This window comes from Canis aureus, chromosome 7 (assembly GCF_053574225.1).
Source record: "Canis aureus isolate CA01 chromosome 7, VMU_Caureus_v.1.0, whole genome shotgun sequence".
NCBI classification, from domain to species: domain Eukaryota; kingdom Metazoa; phylum Chordata; class Mammalia; order Carnivora; family Canidae; genus Canis; species Canis aureus.
Genome location: NC_135617.1, coordinates 61895089 through 61919154, shown reverse-complemented (window position 1 = coordinate 61919154; position 24066 = coordinate 61895089). Strand labels below are relative to the sequence as shown.

Genomic DNA, 24066 nt, shown 5'->3' with positions numbered 1-24066 from the left:
GCAGGCTCCCTGCAGGGAGCCCGATGTGAGACTCGATTCCGGGACTCCGGGATCATGCCCTGAGCTGAAGGCAGTTGCTCAACCACTGAGCCACCCAGGCATCTCAAACAGTTGTCCTAAAAATAATTATAAGATCTTGCATTTTAATGTTTTTGACAAGTATAAATCCAATCCACCTAAATTCACAATCACCTAAATTTTTTATTTGGGTAAGTTTTTTTTTTTTTTTTTAAAGATTTTATTTATTTATTCATGATAGTCACACAGAGAGAGACAGAGAGGCAGAGACACAGGCAGAGGGAGAAGCAGGCTTCATGCTGGGAGCCCGACGTGGGATTCGATCCCGGGTCTCCAGGATCGCGCCCCGGGCCAAAGGCAGGCGCCAAACCGCTGCGCCACCCAGGGATCCCTGGGTAAGATTTTAATTAGCAATAATCATGCTCAGATAAACCCCATTGGCTACGATACTGCCACTGTGCAAAGCTTATTTGGAAAAGATTTTAAACAAGTCTGAAAATCCTGTTTCTGTGTTTAAGTATAGATAGGGGAACTTACATTTAGGTGACACATTTGAATTAACATTAAAAACAGTGGGAATATTTCCAAATATTTCCAATACCTCTTTTTTTTTTTTTTTTTTTAGTAAACTTTAAAAAAAATCACAAACACACAGAAAAGCACGATAATAAGTGTACAGTTTGATGATTTTTTTTTCTAAGTGTACATATACATTGAACTAGCACCCAGAGCTAAAAAACAAAAGAAAAACAAAAAGCCATGGGGGCACCTGGCTGGCTCAGTTGGTGGAGGATGTGACTTTTACTTTTTTTTAAATGACTCATACGTGGAGTGCAAAGAATAACAACTTATTTTTTTAAGATTTTATTTATTTGTTTAAAAGAGAGAAACCGGGCAGCCCTGGTGGCCTAGTGGTTTAGTGCTGCCTTTGGCCCAGGGCCTGATCCTGGGGATCCGGGATTGTGTCCCACGTCAGGCTCCTTGCATGGACCCTGTTCTCCCTCTGCCTGTGTCTCTGCCGCTCTCTCTCTCTCTCTCTCTTTAGTAAATAAATTTAAAAAATAAAAAGAGAGAAACCACAAATGGGGGAGGGGCAGAAGGAGAAGCAGATTCCCCACCAAGCAGGGAGCTGATGCAGGGCTCAATCCCAGGACTTAACCAACTGAACTTAACCAACTGAACCACCCTGGCACCCTGAGGATGTGACTTTTGATCCCAGAGTTGTAAGTTCAAGCCACACGTTGGGTGCAGAGATTGCTTAAAAATAAAATCTTTAGGGGATCCCTGGGTGGCTCAGTGGTTCAGTGCCTGTCTTTGGCCCAGGGCATGATCCTGGAGTCCTGGGATCGAGTCCTGCATCAGGCTCCCGACATGGAGCCTGCTTCTCTCTCTCTCTTTTTCTCTCCATCTATCTATCTGTCTATCATGAACAAATAAATAAAATCTTTAAAAAAAAATAAAATAAAATAAAATCTTTAGGGATCCCTGGGTGGCTCAGCGGTTGAGCATCTCCCTTCAGCCCAGGGCATGATCCTGGGGACCTGGGATCGAGTCCCACATTGGGCTCCCTGCATGGAGCCTGCTTCTCCCTCTGCCTGTGTCTCTGCCCCCCTCTCTCTCTCTGTCTCTCATGAATAAATAAATAAAATCTTTAAAAAATAATAATAATAAAATCTTTAAAAAACACCACTATCATCATAAACTAGCATTCCTAAAGGTGCCTATTTCCCTTCAGTGACTAGCTCCCAAAGGCAATCTAATTTTTATCACCATAAATTCTTTTGTCTATTGTTGTATTTTATGTAAACTATGTGGCTTCTCTCACTCAACATTATTTTTGATATTCCTCCATGTTGCTGCATGTAGTTGAAGTTTATTCAACATATATATAATCTTTTGGCATTTGAGCTAATCTAAGTTTTGGCCTACACAAATGGCACTGCTGTGAACATTCTAGCTTAGGTTAAACCATGGGAACTACAATTTTTGTAAATCAACAACTGTCAGATACTCACAATTATATACATATGGTTCAACCCATTAATGTCTTTTAGTGCACATATGTTTGCATTCTGTTGAACATATACCCAGGAGTGGGATGGCTGGGCCATCGGGGATGCATGTGTTTAGCTTTAGTAGATACTGCCAAGTGGTTCCAGTGCTGCTTTCAAAAATCTAGTTTCGGGCAGCCCCTGTGGCTTAGCAGGGCAGCCCCCGTGGCTTAGCAGTTTAGCGCCGCCTTCAGCCCAGGGCATGATCCTGGAGACCCAGGATTGAATCCCATGTGGGGCTTTCTGCATGGAGCCTGCTTCTCCGTCTGCCTGTATCTATGCGTCTCTCTCTGTCTCTCATGAATAACTAAATAAAATCTTCAAAAAAAAAAAAAATCTAGTTTCTGTATCATGAAGAGTAGTTGCTTTTTTGGTCATGTTTAAAATGTCAGTTTACCGGGATCCCTGGGTGGCGCAGCGGTTTGGCGCCTGCCTTTGGCCCAGGGCGCGATCCTGGAGACTCGGGATCGAATCCCACGTCGGGCTCCCGGTGCATGGAGCCTGCTTCTCCCTCTGCCTGTGTCTCTGCCTCTCTCTCTCTGTGTGACTATCATAAATAAATAAAAATTAAAAAAATAAAAAATAAAAAAATGTCAGTTTACCGTTACAGTTTAAAATGTTGTAGCTAAGTTCTCATCCTCATGAGATCTCGGTTCTCTTACACTCCATGACGTGATTGCTGAAGAGCTCATAATTAGGAGCCAGAGGAGTGTCAGCCCACCATTTTCTTTTTATTTTTTTTTATTTTTTTTTATTTTTTATTTTTTATTTATTTATGATAGTCACACACACAGAGAGAGAGAGAGAGAGAGGCAGAGACACAGGCAGAGGGAGAAGCAGGCTCCATGCACCGGGAGCCCGACGTGGGATTCGATCCCGGGTCTCCAGGATCGCGCCCTGGGCCAAAGGCAGGCGCCAAACCGCTGCGCCACCCAGGGATCCCAGCCCACCATTTTCTTGTTCAACTTGCTTTTACATTAATATCCTCAGTCTGTGTTTCTTGGAGGGACTCCTTTGGGACAGCGTATCCACTTTGCAAAAGTTGGGTTTAAGAAAGCAAGCTGAAGGCACCTGGGTGGTTCAGTGGTTGAGCATCTGCCTTTGGCTCAGGTCGAGTCCCACATCAGGCTCCCCGTAGGGATCGAATCCCACATCAGGCTCCCCATAGGGAGCCTGCTTCTCCCTCTGCCTATGTCTCTGCCTCTCTCTGTGGCCCTCATGAATAAATAAATAAAATCTTTAAAAAAAAAAGAAAAGAAAAGAAAAGAAAGCAAGCCGATACTTAAGCAGCTGCTCACATACTGCAGGATGTCACATTACACCGGTGGAATTGGGTGCCCCCTGTCAAGGCTTTCCTGGGTCGGAGTGGAGGATTCCCACTCTTCCTTTGGGGTGCATTTCTTATGCCTGAGACCAGCTGTCCCAGAAATTACCTGAAGACCAGGGGCAATCACTATAGTAAATGTCTGTGCCTTTCTTAACTTTTAACTTAAAAATAAATATTAGTGATAGTTACATAATTTTCTTTCTGCTTTTCCACTGCTCTTGGGGATCTCGGCTCCAGATAATGTCAGTGGGTCATTGAGAGGGTGAAAGGACATCGCAACAGCAAGAATGATCCATTGGTATTACTCTAGTGTTTCTGCTGTTCTCCTTACAGACATACCGCGAGCCTGTGTCAGACTACCAGGTCCTGCGAGAGAAGGCTGCATCCCAGAGACGAGATGTGGAGCGTGCGCTCACCCGCTTTATGGCGAAAACAGGCGAGACCCAGAGTCTTTTCAAAGACGACGTCAGCACGTTTCCATGTGAGAATCTCTCCCCTCGGTGTACCCTGCCTTGTCATTTGAAATAATTGCACTATCTTCCCTTTTAGTATGGTAGGAAGAAATGAAAGCTCTGTCCTTGTCTTGGGGCAGCTTATTCTTCACATTTCTGGCTCCTTTTCCCAGGTCTTCAGGCCTTGTCCCTAACTGGTGACTGTAAAATGTTATAGCCTCTCTTGGGATTGGCTGTTTGAGATTGAGGTTCAGCTACCTTGAGGATGACTGACCCTGGGCAGTAGAAGTGGCAGCCCTGGTAGTAGGAGGGCAGGGCAGTTACAGAACACCCCCCAGTCTTTGCCTTTCATGATGTCCTTTCACAGGTTCTATGTCACTGAATTTCTCATCTCAGTGGTACCATTTCACAGCATGCCCACATTGCTTCATCTCCGTAGGCCTCAGTTTTTTCAGATGTGAGTGAGAGAGATTGGTTTGGGTGACTGATTCAGTCAGCCGGGCCCTATTGAGTGCTCATGTGTGCCTGGGCCTGGAGTAAGAGCTACTAACAGTTCATAAGTGTCAGACACTGTACTAATCACACCCCTTATCCTCTCGTGAACCTATGAGTTAGGAACTGTTACCACCACCATTAGCTGAGGCTTTTAGAGAAAAGAAACGAAGTCATTTGCTCCAAGTCACACAGCTGGTAGATAGAATTTGGCTTAGCTCTTTCTGAATGAATACAGGACCCTACATCAGAGCCTTAGCAAAAATAATCTCAGTGTCTCCTGCTAATCACATTTTGCTATAGAAATATATGTAGATGATTTCTTTCTTTTAATTTTTTTTAAGATTTTATTTATTTGACAGAGAGAGAGAACAAGCACAAGCAGGGGGAGGGGCAGAGGGAGAAGCAGGCTCCCCGCTGAGCAGGGAGCCCCATGCTGGGCTTAATCCAGGACCCTGGGATCAGGATAGCCACTTGACCGACTGAGCCACCTGGGTGCCCCTGGTTTTTTGTTTTATTAATAATTTTTTCTCTTAATCCGTGCTTTTTGGAAGAACTGGAATGCTTACTCACCTGAAGTGCCCTCTGGTTCGGTGGATATATAACTTGCATCTAGAGAGTTCTCAGGTGCAGTTTTTGGACTTCAGTCCTTTAGGCTGAAGAGATCAATATCCGAGCTCAAGAAATGAGGCTGAGAGGGATCTAGGATCACTAAGCTGATACTCTGTGAGGATTCAGCCCCAGTTATGAGTTTAGTTATACTTGTAAAAGTGGGCTCTGAGGTCGGATTGCCCAAATTGAGATGCCACTCTGCCAGTTTCTTTGTGCTTGACGAGGCTGCTCCATGCCTGGGTCCTCATCTGTAAGATGGGGCTGGCAGTTGTACTTAATAGGGTGGAGGCAAGGATTACAGATAGCATGTAGGATGTCACGTGACCTTGATTGAGTGTTGAGAGCGCGTCACCATGACTGTCGTTCGTTGCTGCTCACGACTCTGTTGTAAGGCTGTTGGGCAGCTGCAAGGACGCTATGACTGGAATGGTGCCTCTCTTCCAACTTCCCAGTGATCGCTGCCAGGCCTTTCACCATCCCCTACCTGACAGCACTTCTCCCGTCGGAGCTGGAGATGCAACAGATGGAAGAGACGGATTCCTCGGAGCAGGATGAGCAGACAGACACAGAGAACCTCCCTCTTCATATCAGCACGGTGGGTCCTGCCTTCTGCCTGCTTCACAGTACCCCCAAAACTCACCCCTGCTGCCCTCAGCCTGTCACCCTGTGAAGTAGACACCACCTACCCTGGGTCTCTGGGCTTGCATGACGGGCTCATGATGATCCAAGTGTGACATGATCTCTTGGGTGAGAGACAAGTCCATGTCCTGGGGCTTCATTCATCCATTCACCAAGTATCAAACAAGTATCTGCTGGAGCCAGGCAATTTCGAGTACTGGGGAATTAGTAGGAGACAAAATAGACAAAACTTCCTGCCCTTGTGTCACTACGGAAAAATGATAAATTAGGAGATAGGAAGTAATATGGGTATGAGAGAATGTGGTACTAGATAGGGTGACTGAGAAGGTGACATTTGAGGGAAGACCTGAAGGGAACAAGGTTTGTACATATCTGGGAGGAGAGCATTCCTTGCAGAGGGCATAGGAGATGCAGAGGCCCTGAGGTGGGAGCTGTTGTAGTAAAGGACAGCAAAGCTCCCAAGGTGACATGAACATCTTAAAGGCCATATTAAACATGACGGCTTTTTCTCAGTAAGGTGGGAGCTATTGGGAATTCTGAGCAGAGGAAGGTTGGGATCTGATATAGGTTTATTGACAAGGTCAGTCGAGTTGAGAGTAGACTGCAGAAGGTAAGGGCAGAAGCAGAAGCAGAGACATCTTAGGAGGCTCTGCAGTAAACTGAGGGTGTAGAAGCGAAGACAATGAAATGTGGCCACATAGATAATTTGGTCAGATTTTACACTATTTTCAAAGCAGAGCCAAGCAGTGGTGTGGGTGTGAGATATGAGAGAGAGAGAGAGAGCCAAAGAGGAATGCCAGGCATTTTGCCTGAACAACAGGAAAGGTGGAGTTGCCTTCAGCCAAGATAGGGAACCCCTGGGTGGGCCAGGTGGATGGTGGAGGGGCAGGAGTTCCCGTTAAACAGGGAAGCCTGAGATGCTTATTAGACATCCAGGTGGTGGTGGTGTCAGGTGGAGAGATGCATATATGAGTTGGAGTTTGAGGAGCCATTAGGGCTAAAGATGCAACTTAGGGAGTCACCAATATGTCAATCATGTTTAAAACCATGAGATGGGGTGAGCGCCTTGGGAGTGGGTAAGGATAAAAAGGAGAAGAGGAATTGGGCTTCATAAGTATAGACTTGTGCTGTTACAGTAGGCACATGTGTCCATTTAAACTGAAATTAGGGGTGCCCGGCAGGCTCAGTTGGTGGAATATGGGACTCTTGATCTCGGCTATGAATTCAAGACCCATGTTGGGTGTAGAGATTACTTAAAAATAAAATCTTAAAAAGAAATTTAAAAAATAAACTAATATAATTGAGATAAAACGAAAAATTCTTAGTTTCTTTTTTTTTAAAGATTTATTTTTATTTATTTATTTGTTTGTTTGTTTATTTATTTATTTTAGACAGAGAGAGAGAGGCAGAGACACAGGAGGAGGGAGAAGCAGGCTCCATGCCGGGAGCCTGACATGGGACTCGATCCCGGGACTCCAAGATCGCGCCCTGGGCCAAAGGCAGGCGCTAAACCACTGAGCCACCCAGGGATCCCCAAATTCTTAGTTTCATAGTCACACCATCCACTTTTCAGATAGCTACCTATGGCTAGTGGCTACCATATGGAGCAGTGCAGATGTGAATACATGCCATTGCAGAAAGTTCTGTTGGGCAGCGCTCCTGTTGACAATTGTTTCAAGGAATTTTGCTGTAAAGGGAAGGAGAAAAATGAAGTGGTGGCCAAAGAGGGGACGTTAAGGCGTTAAGAGAGGCGTTTTTATTTTTGTTTGTTTCTTTAAGATAAAAGAAATAACAGGATGTCAGTATGCTGATGGGAATGATCTGGTAGAGAGGAAAAGAGGATGCAGGAGAGAAAGAAACATTTTGGATTGATGGTCTTTGGTAGGTGAGAGGTAAGGGATCTAGGGGACAGGGCATGGTGGAGGGGTTGGCCTTGTTATGGGCATTTCATTCCCAGGGGAGGAGATAGAGTGCGCGGGCACAGGGATAGCGGTGGGTGAGATGTGCCCTTCATAACTCGTGGATGTTCTCATCTGGTTATCAATGGGTTGTACTCAGCACATACAAGTATAAGACCCCACTCTTGTTCCTGCATCATTGTGAGAAAGTGCCAAGTACAGCCACAGAACTGTGAGACACTCAGATGCCTTTAAGGCCTGCAGGGCCCTATGGTCCACTTACCATATTCATCCATCCTTTAAGACCAGCCCTGGCTTTGAAGCAAAGGATGCCTTGGTGGTTTTAGTTGAACCAAGCATTCTGCATGTTCTCCAAGGTCCATGCAGCAGGTGGCAGCCAGCAGCCCCAGTATGGGGGTGGAAAGTTGCCTCTGCTGTCTTTTATTATTTGCCGACAGGCCTCCTTGCTTGAACACAGATTTCTTTAATGTTGGATTATTCCTTTCAGAATTAGGGCTGGAAGCCCATGGCTTTACCTAAAGCAGAGGAACTTGTTATTCTACACTTCCGTGTTGGACTCAGTTAATTTGGTGTGAGATATGGTGATTGGGTCATGGACTAAGATGAGGTTCACCTTATGAAAAGGAGGACTCTTCTAAGCAAAACTACCATCCCTTTGTAAGTACCAAGTAGCTAAATGGCCTGCAGATGTGTTACCTGACACCCCAGGTGATGACCCAGGCGAGGTCGTGGCCGTGAATGAACCCAGGCTGCAGGACCTTGGAGCCGCCAGTGGGGCTCCAGGGCACTGAGAAGCCAAGCCAGACTGCAAAGAGTAGGAATACCCGACCCTCAGAGTCACGCTGGCCTGGCTCTGCTTTCCAGATAACGTGACCGGGCTTGCAGACCCTAACATCTGAATCTGTGTCCTCACGAATAACAAGCAAGAATAGGAACAGCTAACCCAGCAACAGACATCAGGTGCCTGGCAGCTCCTGGCACCCATTGTATGCTCCCCTCCCCCAGCCTCCCACCGTTTTAGGCTGTATGACCACCTGCTTTTCTATTAAAAGTAAATAAATAAATAAATAAATATAAAAAGACCTCAAGCAAAGGATTCTAGCAACACTTGATATACAATTGATTGGATTTATTTGTATTATTCTGTTTGAATGACAAATAGAATCCTGTTTCAGAATTTACCGTGTAGAAAGAAATGTATGGCCAAAAGTCTTTATCCCTTCCTTGTTCCCTGTCATCCACTTTCCCTCCTACAAAGCCACCAGGATCACCAGTCTCATGTATCCTTCTAAAGATGCAATTTCCTCATTTTTAACACAAATAGCAAATCACAGACCACTCTCCCTTTGTTTTCCTTTATTGATATATCTTGGTGAGCATTCCGTATGTAGAGGTCAGAAGCTTCTTTAGCCCTCCTTATGGTTTCATCGTGTTCCACTGTATGGATATAACTGTGGAATGTAACTATAATACGTAAACCACAATATAGACATTTGTCTTTTCTATGTATGCTTTACAGATGTCATTACAGTGAATTAAACAGCAGGTACTTTAGATTATTCTTCCACTTAGCAGTGGCAGCATGTCTTTCAAGGACTGTTGCTAGGTGGTTACTTTGTTTAACCTGGTTCCTGTTTCTCCATCTACTTGAACATATAAAGGGGCTATTCATTTTGAATTAGCGTATAAGAGCATTTTTTTCCCCTTGTGTATTTGCACTAGCTGCCTCCTGCAGACAATAGCAGTCTAAACTTTTGTTCTTTTATGAACAAAGGACCATTCATTTACTCAGCCAGTATTGATTCAGTCCCTGTATGTGCCAGATACTGTTCTGAGTGCTTGGGATACCTCGGTGAACAGAGCAAACGAAACATCTGCCTTTTGGAAGCCTGTGTGTCGGCAGTAGGGGAACACCAATAAATGTGATATGTAAATAAATCATTCACAGTACATTAAAGATGCAGATGCTATTGTCGGGGCAAGGGGACCGGGCAGGACAAGATCCAGGGTAAAAGATGGAAGTTTCGGTTTTAAATAGGGTGGTCAGGGTAGATATCACGGAGAAGGAGACATTTGACAAGAGACTTGAAGAAAGTGAGCAAGTGAGCCATGTGGCTATGTGGGGAAGAGCGTTCTGGAAAGGGACAGCCAGTGCAGAGGCCCTGAGGAACAACACAGAGGTGAGTCGGGCCATGGTGGAGGGCAGCAGGGGAAGAGAGGCAGAGGGCGGGTTAGATCGGACCCTGCAGGCAGCTTTTGGAAACTGGCTTGTAATGGGGTGAGATGGGTGTCAGGGGAGAGTGTGGAACAGCAGAGGGACCAGGACTAGGGGGGAGGCCTGCTGGCTGCTGCGGTAGTCTTAACAAGAGATCCGGTGGGTCCAGCAGGGTGCCTGCACTCGAGAGAGTGGAGGTGCTCAGATCCTACCTATACTTTGAAAGTCAGGCCAAGAAGTTATCCTAACAGTTTGGATGTAGGAGGTCTGAGAAAGAAAAGCCAGGAGGACGCTTTGTCTTAAAAAGCTGGAAGGTTAGAGATGGCGCTCAGGGGCTAGGCTGGAGTTCAGTTTCTGGCACAGAGCTTTGAAGCGCCTCCTGGATGCCAGGTGGAGATGTGGAGTGAGCAGGTGGCGGTGCAGGTGGCAGTGTGAGCCTGGGGGTCAGGAGAGAGGTGAGGGCGGAGGGGTGCACACGGTCAGTGTAGAGAAACAGTGTTGGACACTGTGAGATGCTGCAGTCACCCCAGGGTACGTGGGGCTCACCAGAGCTCACCCCAGGAGCTCCCGACAGACTTTTAGAAGCAAGTCTCAGTTAGTTTGGTACTTTACTTTTATCCACTCCTATCCCTATGTCAAGGCTGCCTGTCCCTGAAAGAGGCAAGCAAGTGACAACATTTCCAGCTCTACTTGGGAGAAGAGAAGCTGTTGTCCGATGACTCGGGACCCACATCCTGGCCCTGTGAGACAAGTGAGCCAAGTGGAGGGAGCCTAGTGCCCTCCGGCAGAGGTTCCAGGGCTGGCCTTTCTGTGCCCCTGGTTGGCCCTTCCATCCTTATTATCTCAGGAAACACTTCAGGCATGGTTGAAATGAGCTTTCAGCGACTGCAAGACAGGGAGCTTCCAGTAGAGAAAGGACAATAGGGGAGCAGGCGGTGAGTTACTAAATAAGCCATTAAGAACTTCAGAAAGATTGGGAGCCAGATATCCCAGGCAGGTCCGATCATGGTCAGACCCCGTGCCTGGCATGAGCAAGGTTGACCTTGGGGCACTTGTTTTCAAGAGAGCCTCTTTAGAAAGTCCACAACAACCCTAGATCACGTTGTGATCCCACTGAATCAGGTTTTGGGGAGGCAAAGCACAGGGACCCTGGATGGAGCTGGGTTTGGAGGGAGAACAGAATTGGTGGGGCGGGGATGGGCGTGCAGCAGAATCTGAAGGGTTTCTTGAAGCTCTCTAAGCCTGAGACTGGAGTCCCTGTCCTAGGCCTGCCATCCCTGTGGGAGAACCTGTCATTCATGTCATCCAATCACAGTATCCTCTACCCTGCTGTCTTTTGACCACAGAATCTCCTGGTTGAGGTCCGGTCCTCTTTTGCCTCAGTTAAGGAATGGGAATCTCAGTGACCAGTCACCAGGGGGCGCAGCCCAGACAGCTTCTTCTGGTCACTTCTAGTCCTTCAAGCCTGGCCTGAGCTTCTGGGTCAGGTCCTTGATGTGATTTTTCTCCACCTTACCCTGCAGCTTCTGCTCATTTTAAAGAACTTGGAAAATGGAAGAGAGTATAATAAGAATCAATCACGCATATTCCCAGAATCTGTTTTTAATATTTCAACCTATTTTTACTATGTGTACACACTTTATAGTTAAAAAATGTTTTAATCGAGATCATGTTGAATATATGTAAACCTATAAACTTTTCTTCCAAATCACTTTCCTCAAAAAGCAAACTGGAAGAGCTGACCCACAGGTCACAGATGGGGATTATCATTGGCATTCCTGTGTTGGCACCTTCATGCTGTCTTTGCCCTGGTGGGAATCCTCAGGGCTCAAGAAATGTCTGGCGTCTGTTGCAATACGATCGTTGGTACCTGTTGCAGGTACCAGATATTTGAGAATCTGGGGGAGATCAATTATGATTTGCATTCAGTTTGGTCCAGGAGATGCCCTGTGCACATGATTTGTTCTGGCCCTGTGTCCTGCAAAACATCATGGGTCACTTCTCTTTTTCTTTATCTTCCTATAGGCTGGGTTTCCTCCTTGAGGATCTAAATGTTCGTCCCTGACTCCCTGCCCCTGCCAGGGCTCTATTCTAACTCATGCCCTTGCCTTTTCAGGAGTTTCACAGTTTGGTGATCTCTGTTCCCCCGTGTCCAAGCTGTTGGTCTCATCTTCCTCTGATAGCTGGCCCCTGCTCATTTCTTTGGACAGAGATAGATACATTAGAAAGAAAATGGTCTCTAGGCTTCTAATTTCTTTTTTTTTTTTTTAATTTTTATTTATTTATGATAGAGAGAGAGAGAGAGAGAGGCGCAGAGACACAGGCAGAGGGAGAAGCAGGCTCCGTGCACCAGGAGCCCGACGTGGGATTCGATCCCGGGTCTCCAGGATCGCGCCCTGGGCCAAAGGCAGGCGCCAAACTGCTGCGCCACCCAGGGATCCCTAGGCTTCTAATTTCTTGACGAAAGGGATGCTAATAGTAGTTCTTATTATGGGCATGATCTCTTTCCTTATGCCATTGGTATTTTGCTTTATTTCGGGTTTTGCTCAAAGGATGATTCTGGAGCTGAGAAGGAGAACACCTCTGTCCTGCAGCAGAACCCCTCCTTATCAGGAAGCCGGAACGGGGAAGAGACCGTCATTGATAACCCCTATCTGCGACCTGTGAAGAAACCCAAGATTCGCAGGAAGAAGTGAGTTGGAGGCTGGGTGCGGAGAGGCTTCTCTGGCCAACTGATGTGGTCTTTTCTGCTCCCTGGCAAAAAAGAGAGGCTCCCCAGTGGGTCTGAGCCTTGGGGAAAGCTCCTCTTTTCCTTTTCCCTCTCCTCACTCATCCCCTATATATACCTCTTGTTGGAAAGAAGTTGATCTGTCCTGCAGTCCTGCAGCCTGGGGACCAGCCCTCACCACCCTAGAGCTCCCTAGAGTCCCCCTCTAGGGAGAAGGAGAGCAGGTGGGGCCCCCACCAGGCAGGCTCCATGGATTCCTCTTCTTTCTAGGTCCCTCTCGTGAGCCGAGAAAGAATTCTGCCTTGTACAGAGACGCAGACACCACTCTCCTGGGGGCAGTTAAAGCCACTGGAGGGAAGCAGAGAGGGTGGCCTCCTCATGGTCAAGCTAAGGCAGCAGGGTGCGACTGAGCATGATTTTGATAGCAAACTCCATATGAAGATTACCTGTTTTCACTGGATATTTGGGTGGAGGAAGGCATGATGGTAACGATCAGACTTTGTTAATCAACCTGGTGAAACTGTGGGGCACAGGAGCAGCCAGTACTTCCGTTGTGTCAGGACTTTATTTCCTTGAACCCTAGAAGACAGGTCTGCACAGATGATGTTAAACACAGAGGAGAGTGACACTTAAGGGCAGCACTGACTCTGTCATCAGCACTTGTAGGGTAGCGTGCTCTCCTGAGGGATTTATCCCTGACTGTCCTGTCCCTCTGTGGGATGTATGCTTGGGAACTGCCAACTAAGTCCTGCCTCATCCCAGGAAAAGAAGTTTTCTTGGACAAGAGCCTAAATCAGTGGATATTTGATACTGTGACTTGTAGAGGAATCACCAATTTTAAACAACAGGAAGAAGATTTGATGGTGGGGAGTGGGGGTGGAGAATGAGATTTTGAGGGATGGGCCTGGCCATTCTGCCAAAAGTCCATTGCGGACAGAAGGCCATGGTCCTACCTTATGGTGCAAGTGGGCTGGGAAGAGCCTGCAGGCCAAGCCAGGGTGTTCTTCTGGAAGCAGGTCTGAATCTGTTCCACCTCTTTTCCTCTCTGGGGAGAGAAGACTTCATCCTGATGTACCCTACAAAACAAAAACAACAACAAAAAAAACCCAAATGTTAAGGAAGATGTTGGGTAAGTTGATCCCCTTTGGCTGGTCTCCAAAGGAAGAGATTTAAAAACCCAAGTCCAAAGAAGAAAAATGCCTGTGATGCCTGGAAGTTCACACAGGATAAACAAGTTGTTCCCTGGGTTAGTGTCCTCAGGGCCATACTGAACTTTCCTGATGCTCTGCTTCCAGAGTCCTCTTCTCATCTTCCATGCTGTTGGTGACTGAAAACTTGAAAAACTTGACAGCGGGTTCCATGTTCCTCTGGCCTCACAGTTGCTCTAGGGCCCTCAATCCCATTGCCTGAAGGCAAAGAGCCACTCCTCAGTCCCTGAGGCATGCCCGGGAGATGTTTGAGTTCTCCAGCTACGGAGCGTTTTTTCAGGTTTGTAGTGGCCTGAAACCCTCCTACTGGACTGGAGTCAGAGTGGGCCTTTGCTGAGTTTGTGATCCGGCTCCTGGCAGTTCTTGGCCAGCTGAGTTTACAGGCCCAGGTTTGAACCCTGGCAGATCCAGGGCTGAGACCTTTCCAGTTTGCTCTTCTCTGCTCTCGGAGCAGCCACCCCAGTCAGCACATCTGCTGTTCCTCTTTCACCACTACTGTCCAAAAGCAGCACCTGCCCAATGCCACGATGCTGAGGGGAGAGGTGGGTTTGGGACAGAGCTGCCACTTGGGCTGTTGAGTAATTCTGGATGAGAGCCCCAGGGAGATGATTAGAAAGGTTGAAAGGCTGACCTGACTATTGTTGTGTAAAAACTGTGCATAATTTTCAACGTATATTTATAAATTTCTATTTTTTATAAGTTTGGGAGACTTCTCAGAGGGAAAAAGTAGTAAACAGAGACAGATTTAAGAATGCGATTTATGAGCTCTCAATAAAAGATCATAATAAAAACTTTGCAAATGAAACAGAATGATGTACTTTTTTTTTTTTAATTTATTTATTTATGATAGAGAGAGAGAGAGAGGCAGAGACACAGGCAGAGGGAGAAGCAGGCTCCATGCACCGGGAGCCCGATGTGGGATTCGATCCTGGGTCTCCAGGATCGCGCCCTGGGCCAAAGGCAGGCGCTAAACCACTGCACCACCCAGGGATCCCCAAATGATGTACTTTGAACTTAATTTGTATTCAGAAGTCACAAGAATGAATAAGACTGCAGACAGATAAAAGTTTAGTCCTTCTGTTGGACTAAGTATCCCTGGGAACTATATAAAACTTTCTACACTGGAAATTTTCAAATACAGAATGAGAAAGTATGTATGTTTTCCTTGTATATCCTTCACCCCAGCTTCAACACTGAGCAACATCTTTTTAATTCTGTTTCATCGATTTCTCCCACTTTTTTTCCTTTATTTTTTTCTTCCTGGAGTTTTTGGTTTTTTTAAGATTTTATATATTTGAGAGAGAGCACGAGTTGAGTGGGGGTGGGGGGCTCAATCTCATGACCCTGAGATCACAATCTGTTCAGAAACAGAGTCAGAGAACCGTTAACCAACTGAGCCACCCACATGCCTCTCTTCCTGGGGCTTTAAAGTAAAACCAAGACTGTGTCATTTAGTCTGTAAATAGGTCATCCTACATCTCTCTCTGAGAGACTTTTTTTTTTTCTTTCTAATTTTGAAATTACAGATTGACAGGATGTTGCCCCCCCCCCCAAAAAAAAGTCCCATGTACCTTTGGCCCAGGGTCCCCCAGCGGTAGCATCTTGTATAACAGATACAGTGTCAAACCCAGGAGACTGGCATCGGTACAACCCACAGAGCTTACTTGGATTCACCTTGTCCTCTGTGTGTGCACAGTTCTGTACAGTTTCGTCATGTGTGGATTCATGTAACAACTGCCACAATCAAGATAAAGAACATTTCTATCACTGCCAGCACCTTCCTCGTACTGTCTCTCCATAATCCCCGGCAGCCACTCTTCTGTTCTCCATCTTTATAATTGTATTTACAGATTGTTAATTGAAATGGGGGCACCTGGCTGGCTCAGCTGCTGGAGCATGCAACGCTTGATCTCAAGGGTCATGAGTTCGAGCCCCATGTTAGACATAGAGTTTACTTTAAAAAAAAAAAAGATTGTTAATATAAATGGAATCAAAATTAGAACCTTACAAAGTTGGTTTTTTTCACTCAGCATGAGTAAGAGCCATCCAAGGTTGTGTGTCGGTAGTTCCTTTGGGTTTTTTGGCTGAGTCATATTTCATGGTATGGATGTACCACAGTGTGTTTAACCATTCACACTCTGAGGAACCTCGAGGCTGTTTTCAGTTTTGGCCTCTCATGAATAAAGCGGCTATGCACATTTGTGTATCAGTTTTTATGTAAACATAACTTTCGTTTCTCTGCAATTCACATCCAAGAATGTGATTTCTGGGTCCTCTGTTAACTGCAGGTTTAATGTTAAGAGGGAATCTCTTTCCCAGAGTAGCTGTACCATCTTCATTCCTGCTAGCAATGTATGAGTAATCCAGTTTCCCCACATCCTCACCAATATTTGGTATTACTATTTTTGGTTGCTTTAGCCATTCTGACAGATGTGCAATAATAATATCTCATTGTGACTTTAACTTGTATTTTTCTAATGGTGAGATGTGCTTATTTGCTATCTGGTGGAATCCATTGGAGTCTTTTGCCCATTTTCTCACTGGATTGTTTCTTTGTTCTGAGATTTCTTTACTCTAGATACAAGAACTCTGTCAGGTGTGTGGTTTACAGACACGCCTCCCCACTCCGCAGCTTATCCTCTGTTGTCTCCATGGGATCTTCGGCAGAGCAAAAAGATTTTAATTTTGAAGACTGATTTATCAGTGTTTTCTTTTCTGGGTATTTTTAGTGTCAGATCTAAAAACTCTTCACCCAGTCCTGGCTCCCCAAAAGTCTTTTTGTTTGTTTGGTAACATGTTTATAAATTTATGTTTTAATCCTTAATCTATTTTGAGTACATTTTTATTTAAGATGTGAGTTTTTTTTTTTTTTTTTTTGAAAACCAATATCAAAACGCAGCGTGTGTATGCAGGGGAGGGTGTTGCGATGTCGCAACAGGGCAGCAGTGGGCAGGCGCACAGGGAGGGGACGGTGCCTGGATGGTGGGTGCAGCTTGCCGCAGGCGGGCCGTGCACGCAGGGAGGCTACACAATTCTTCCCGCACCGCAGGTGGTTGTAGAGCGACAGCACATAGGTGAAGACGCACTTGGGGTCGGGCTTCTTGCCCATGATCATCATGTCCTCCACCTCCACCAGGGGCACCGCTGAGTTCACCGCTTTTGCCTGTAAATGTCCAATTGATCCAGCTCCTTTTGTTGAAAAGCTGCTTTTCCTTCACTGAATTACATTTGTACCTTTGTCAAGACTTAGTTTTTTGTGCTGTGGGGGCAGATTTATGTGGGTTGATAGCTTTCTTTTTTTAACATAACCACCATGTCAATATCATACTTAACAAATGAACAGAGATTTCATTTGTATCCCTTAATATCCAGTTCATATTCAGATTTTTCCAGTTGTCCCAAACATGTTTGTTTTTAATAGTTGGCTTGCTAGGGCAGCCCCGGTGGCTCGGCGGTTTAGCGCCGCCTTCAGCCCAGGCATGATCCTGGAGACCTAGGATCGAGTCCCACGTCGGGCTCCCTGCATGGAGCCTGCTCCTCCCTTGGCCTGTGTCTCTGCCTCTCTCTCTCTCTCTGTGTGTCTCTCATGAATAAATAAATAAAATCTTTAAAAAAAAATAGTTGGCTTGCTAGAATCAAGATCAAAATAAGATCCACACACTTAGGAGCAGTGTTCATGGCTCCTAAGTGTACCACAGTCCCTCTGCTAATTACTGATGAGCACATCCCTTCCTCAACCTCACCTCCGAGGTCGGTAGACCCCAGTCTGGCCTCTGGGGGCTCCTCTGTTTCTGACCAAGGGGAAGTTAAATGGTAGCCAGTGAAAACTAAGAAACCAGGAATGAAATGGCCTGGTCTTCTCGGGAAACAGTGTAAAAGGAACTGACATTCTTGAGCTTTGTTTTTCTAGAATCCTGAAGTTGCTCTAAGAGGGCCATGTGGTTCATTAGTACAAAGATTGCTGACATTTGTATTTATGGCCACACAACTGACCAGCTGTGAAATCTTAGGCACATCCCTAAACTACCAAACAGTTTCTATAAAATGGGATAATGATGGTTTAATGAGCACTGTAACTGTAGCATATTACAATGTTATTCCATTGCCAGGCTTTTCTTTTTTCTGTTGCTTTATTTTTTTTAAATTTCCTTCTGAAGCTTTATTTTTTTTAAAGATTTTATTTATTTATTCATAGACAGAGAGAGGCAGAGACACAGGGAGACGGAGAAGCAGGCTCCTTGCAGGGAGCCCGATGTGGGACTTGATCTCAGGACCCGGGATCATGACCTGAGCCAAAGACAGATGCTCAACCAGTGAGCCACCCAGGTGCCCCAGTATTAGTTTTGTATGTAATTTTTAAAGCAACAGAAAAGGGCAGCCCCGGTGGCACAGTGGTTTGGCGCCGCCTGCAGCCTGGGGTGTGATCCTGGAGACCCGGATCAAGTCCCACATTGGGCTTCCTGCATGGAGCCTGCTTCTCCCTCTGCCTGTGCCTCTGCCTCTGCCTCTCTCTGTGTCTCTAGTGAATAAATAGATAAAATCTTAAAAAACAAAACTAATACTAATTGATAACCCTTGTCAATCACTGTTTTACATGTATTGACTCATTTACTCCTCACAGTTATCTCAATAGTAGATTTTCTTACTGCCCCCTCCCCGTTTCCAGTTGAGAACGAGGAGGCCCAGGGAGCTCAATGGCTTACTGTAGTCCACATGGCCCGCTGAGTCCTGGAGCTGTAGTCTGCACCCAGCATTCTCCCTCCGAGCTCGTGCTTTTTACCTTTTGTGTTGCTTCACAACCATACTTGCCTCTGTTCCTTCCTCAAATGCACTGTGTGCTACTGTGTGCAAAGTGATTCCTATAACACACCCACGCTGTCATTGGCCTGTGGATGGGAGGAAAAGGGGTTAGAAATAGAACCAGTGACACAGAGAGGGTGATGGGGAGGTAGACTGAGGCTGCTAGTCACAGTTCTTGTCCATTCCTTGATGAAATAGATAGGGACAAAATTATTTGTGAAGGATTTCAAAATATGATTCTGTAGCAGATCATAAAGGAGGCTAAGGATTTCCTGGTACGAGGAGAGTGGGGATCTTGTCGGGGGAAATGCCTGTGGCCCCTTTCACTATCCTGTGGAAGCCCTGGTAATAATGGGCTGGAACAACTTTTGGGTTGATCTAAGGTGGTATTTCTACTGGATTAAATGGTCTGTTCCAATAGGAGTTGGCTGTAGAGTCCCCCAAAGTCCCCAAAACATAGGGGTTTAAGACAGAAACATATGCCTTCTATGAAAGTCTGAGTAGGTGGTCTAGGCTGGCTTGGTGGCCTGATGGTGTCAAGTGCCTTATGACATGGCTCCTTCATCGCCTCACCCGCTGCTCACATCCATGTGATGGCAGGTGACTGCCACCCTATCCACTGGGTCCGCATTCCAGCCCAGGGGAAGGAGGAGAGGGGAGGCATATGTAAAGGAGATCTCAAGCCCCAGGAGCTGCCCCATCCCAGCCAATGGCTCCACCAAACTGCAAGGGAAGTGAGGAAATGTGGGTTTCGCTGAGTGTCTAGGTAAAATTTGGCAGCTATGTCACCATGGAAAGACCAAGAGAATGGATTTGGAGGACAACTGGCAGTCTGCCACAAATGAGGTTGAGGGCATGTGCCCAGGAATGCCTTGGTGGGACAGGCAGCAAACCCTACCTGAACACGGAAGCCACCCAACTTGGCACCCCTGGCTCTCCCAGCCAGGGCCAGAGGCCAACAGGCAGGTGCTCCTCTAGGATGGGGCCCTCAGTGGAATCCAACCCAGCCTTTGCCTCCCATGTGTGACTTTGTTGGCTGCCCCTTCCTTCAGAGTCAGTCCTTGGCTTTTACATTGCTCTCCTTTCCTTGCTATCCTACTTCTTGGCTTCCCTTGTCTTTGCTGGCTCCTCCCCCTGACCCACCCAGCTAAGGATGGTCTCAAACACTGCTCTGCTTGTTTAAGAAGTAGGCTCATCTGCTCCTCCACTTGCGGCCAGTACCTCCCCGGGAGTCCTCAGCGTCCGTCTCTCTCTAGCTTGCTCTCCACTGAGCTGTCTGGCTATACTAGCAATGCAACACAGATCAGGTCTGACTCTGTCCTCCCAAACCGTGTCTGCTCCCCAGCTTTCCCACTTTAGAAGGGAGTTAGAAACAGGCCAAGAGGGGCACCTGGGTGGCTTGGCAAATGAGGATCTGCCTTCGGCTCAGGGCATGATCCTGGGGTCCTGGGTTTGAGTCCCACATCAGGCTACCTTCATGGAGCCTGCTTCTCCCTCTGCCTGTGTCTCCGCCTCTCTCTGTGTCTCTCATAAATAAATAAAATCTTAAAAAATGGAAAAGAAAGGAAGGAAGGAAGAAAGAATGAACGAAAGAGGCCAGTGCGGCTGGCCCTGGAGCACTTGCGTTGGGCCACGGTGGCAGGCCTCATCCTCCCAGCCTCCTCCCCACCCCACCCCTACTCCAAGCAGGCTAATCGCTGCGGGGTCTCCGTCCTTCCCCTGCCTCTGGTCGGTCACTGAATTCTAACCCCCCTTCCCCCTGCAAGCCTGATGCTGCAGCTCCCTGCTGTCCCATCATCCTACAAGCCCTTTCCCTCCCCACCAGGCGCCCCATAGTTCTTCACTACTGCTCCTTACCCCAAGCCAAACCTGCCTGAACCTGCCGGGACCTGCCTGACCTGGCTTCCTGGGTCCTCTGCCACTTCACGGTTCCCTTTGGATGACGCCATTCTCTTATTTATTCAGTGAATGTGGATGTAGCACCCCCGTGTATGCCAAGTGTTACACCAGGCCTCCAGGGTAGCACAGTGGCCAAGACGGACATGGCCCCTGCTCCCCGGGGGGTGCAATTCCAGTGGGAAGAAAACCAAACCAAGAAAGCATCAGAGGTTGTGGAGAAATGTGAAGATGATGGCAACAGGGACATTTTGCCATGAGGAGGAGGCCATTCTCGTCACTGCTGCATCCTGGGCTGCCTTCTTTTTTTTTTTTTTTTTAAGATTTTATTTATTCATGGGAGACACAGAGAGAGAGAGGCAGAGACACAGGCAGAGGGAGAAGCAGACTCCCCGTGGGGAGCTGGATGTGGGACTCGATCCCGGGACCCCAGGATCACACCCTGAGCAGAAGGCAGGCACCCAACCACTGAGCCACCCAGGCGTCCCCATCCTAGGCTCTTCTTTTGTGCACAACCTCCCGAAATCTTGTCTGTCCTTCCAGCCTCTATATCTCCTCTCCACATTATACTGATCCTTCCTTTCCTCATCCAGTCATTCAACAAATGTTAACTGAGTACAACGTGCAGGCGCTGAGCCAGATGTTGGGACACAGCACAGAGTATAGTAAAGTCATTGCCTTCTTTGACCTTATGGTCCAGCTGTAGGAGAGACAGCTCACAAACAATGACCCAGAATGTTGGGTGGTCGAGCGGGGTCCTGAAAGGAAAGTGATAGGCTGCTTTGCATAATTTAAAGATTTATTTATTTATTTGAGAGAGATAAGGGGGGGGACACACATGCCTGGGGGGTAGGGGCAGAAGCAGAGGAAGAGAAAGAATCTCAAGTAGGGGGGATCTCTGGGTGGCTCAATGGTTTAGCGCCTGCCTTCAGCCCAAGCGGTGATCCTGGAGTCCAGGATCGAGTCCCGTGTCGGGCTCCCTGCATGGAGCCTGGTTCTCCCTCCGCCTGTATCTCTGCCTCTCTCTCTGTCTCTCATGAATAAATTAAAAAAAAAAAAAAAAGAATCTCAAGCAGACTCTATGCTGAGCTCAGAGCCCACCATGGGGCTCGATCTCATGACCCACGAGATCATGACCTGAGTCAAAACCAAAGGGTCAGAGGCATAAATGACTAAGCCACCCTGGTGCCCCTGCTTTGGGTAATTTAAGGAAAATTTAATAAAGGGATTACCTCCAACAGTGATGTAGGGGATAGGAGCATGCGAGGGTGGTATGCTGCCTGAGGGAGCAACAGGGAGGGAGGGAGGGATTACCAGAACCTGGAGAGAGAGGCCTGTGTGGGTGCCTTCTGCCAAGAGCTGAGGCCTCCATCACTGAGGTGCCCAGCCACACAGCAGGAAGGAGCCAGCAGGGGAATTAATACCCAGACCTTAGGCTCCTGCTCCTGCTTGTGCTCTGCTGAGTGGAAGCTGGAAGCCAGAGGGTGAGCCTCCCAGGGCACAGCACCGGGTGCGGGTGGGAGTGATTGGATCTGGAGGTGCAGATGAGAGGGGCCAGGTGCCACAGGGGTTGCTATTTTATTTTGTTTTATTTTTTTAAGATTGTATTCATTTATTTGAGAGAGAGCATGAGCAGGGGGAGGGTTAGGGTGGGGAAGGAGAGAGGGCCCAAGAGGGGAGAGGGAGAAGCAGACTCCCTCCTGAGCACAGAGCCAGACACAGGGCTCCATCCCAAAACCCTGAGATCATGACCTGAACTAAAGGCAAACGCTTAACCGACTGAGCCACCCACAGTGCCCCAAAGGGGTTGCTATTTTAAAAAGCATAGGGAAGGAAAGCTGTCTTTGAGCAGGGTCCTGAATGCATCGACGAGGCCAGCGGAGTGGAAAAGCATTGCAGGAAGACGGAAAAGCAACCACTGTGTGCCTGGGGAAGACAGGAGAGGGGTCAGGGAGGAGCAGGGGGCCACACTTCACAAAGCCTTCCGGGCCTGAGTAAAGCGCTTTGGGTGTTACTTAGAGGTGAGTAACAAGGGAGTGTCAGGGATCTTTCTGGCCACTGGGTGGTGTCTCGGCTAGAGGGGCAGGAGACTACTTGTCTGCAGTTAGTTTCATGAAGTCTGACATTGAGCAAACGTGAACCAACCAGGACAACTGGCACCCCCCAAACTGGAGAGAATGTTAGTTCTGGCTCCGAGAGCACCAGCCGAGCCTCTGGGCCTCTCCCTGCTGGGAAGAGAGAAGAAAGCAACATGCAGTAACTCCCTTCCCCCCAGGCGATCCCTCGTAGCCAGGGAGACAAATAAACACAAGAACCTGTGTAACACCACGTACCTAGACAGAGGAGCAAGTGTCAGGAGAGGGTTGGACTTGAGGACTGAAGACTGGCCTGAATGGGGTGGGTTTGGCGAGTGAAGCTTCTGGAAGAGGTAAGGGACTGGGGAGAGCTGGGGTGGCCTGAAAGAAGGTGGGAGGTCAGGTGACCCAGCCTCAGAGGACTCTGGTGCTCAGGTGCCCACCATCCCCAAGGCCCCCACCTACCCCTGCACGGCCCCCGAGGCTCCTGTGACTCTCCTGGAACATCTTTGGAGGCCAGTGTGGTGTCAACTGTAACCAGCCTTCTCCCTCGTAAATCTGGCAGAGGTCCCTTCCGTGGCATTGGTCCTCAGGTTGCACCCCAGCTAGGCAGGTTGGGTTTGGGAACATATCTTCCAGCTCTACACCAGTATTGCCCCAAGAAAGGGGCCATTTGAACTGGGGGGGTCTGGGATCAGAAGGGGCTCGGCTCCAGCTCATTCAACCAGGCGAGTTCCTGATGATCAGCGAGGCTTTTCGGTAGTCGGGGTCAGGAGCCTCAAAGGCCCTAAGTAGTACCTGTGCCCTGGCTGTAACAGGAGCGACTTGAGCCTTAGCAGTTATCCGCCGGCATGAAAGAGCCCTGGGGTCCCCAATTCTTTTTTTTGAGATTTTATTTATTTATTCATGAGAGATACAGAGAGAGAGGCAGAGACACAGGCAGAGGGAGAAGCAGGCTCCGCGCAGGGAGCCAGATGTGGGACTCGATCCTGGGTCTCCAGGATCATGCCCTGAGCTGAAGGCAGCTCTAAACTGCTGAGCCACCCGGGCTGCCTGAGGTCCCCAATTCTAATTTGATTTCTTTAGATCTTTGTGGTGCATCCACTTAGGAATTTTCCTCAGCCACTGATGGTGGGTCTATCATTCTTCTGTTTTACTCAGGCTCATACTGAGACATGTTTTTAATTCTCTGCATGTGAGGCAGCCCAGTGTCCAGGTGCAAGTGGGGGCAGCCGGCCCGAGGGTAAAGATTTCCCATGGACATGTCGCTTCTGGAACACATTCAAGGTACTTCTCTTGGAGCGAGCGGCTGATCCTCATCTCCATTTTATTACCAGCTTTTCCTTCTTTACTAAAAAGTTATCTTATTTAATTTTGAATAGATAATATTTGTCCACAGTATAAGTAATTTCAAAAATGGAGAAAGATGAAAGTGGTGACTAAGCAGCTCTTTCTTTCCGTGTTTCCCAGACTCCTGGGTCTCGTCTACCGGGTATGATACCGGTATGATAGTAGCAATATTATCTTACATGCTCTTCCAGAAATAGTCTGTGTTTCGAAGGCAAGTGCTTATATATACTCTCTCCTCTTTTTACATAGTAGTAGATACCATATAAACTATCCGTGCTTTCTCC

The 24066-nt window shown here is 47.4% G+C and overlaps 1 protein-coding gene and 1 pseudogene across 7 annotated transcripts in view; one reads left to right on the top strand and one right to left on the bottom strand.

Annotated features, from left to right (window-relative positions):
- The window catches only part of TAF8 (TATA-box binding protein associated factor 8), a 31547-nt gene extending 7481 nt beyond the window's left edge, over window positions 1-24066 (top strand). For 2 of the 7 annotated variants that reach the window (XM_077904030.1, XM_077904034.1), the window contains exons 6-8: window positions 3730-3877; window positions 5405-5547; window positions 6983-7363. In XM_077904030.1, coding sequence (XP_077760156.1) covers window positions 3730-3877; window positions 5405-5547; window positions 6983-7144 — 453 coding nt within the window. In that variant the 3' untranslated portion in view covers window positions 7145-7363. The other 5 variants (XR_013383526.1, XR_013383527.1, XM_077904031.1 and 2 more) reach the window with 5 other exon arrangements.
- On the bottom strand, window positions 410-485 carry LOC144317958 (U4 spliceosomal RNA; annotated as a pseudogene).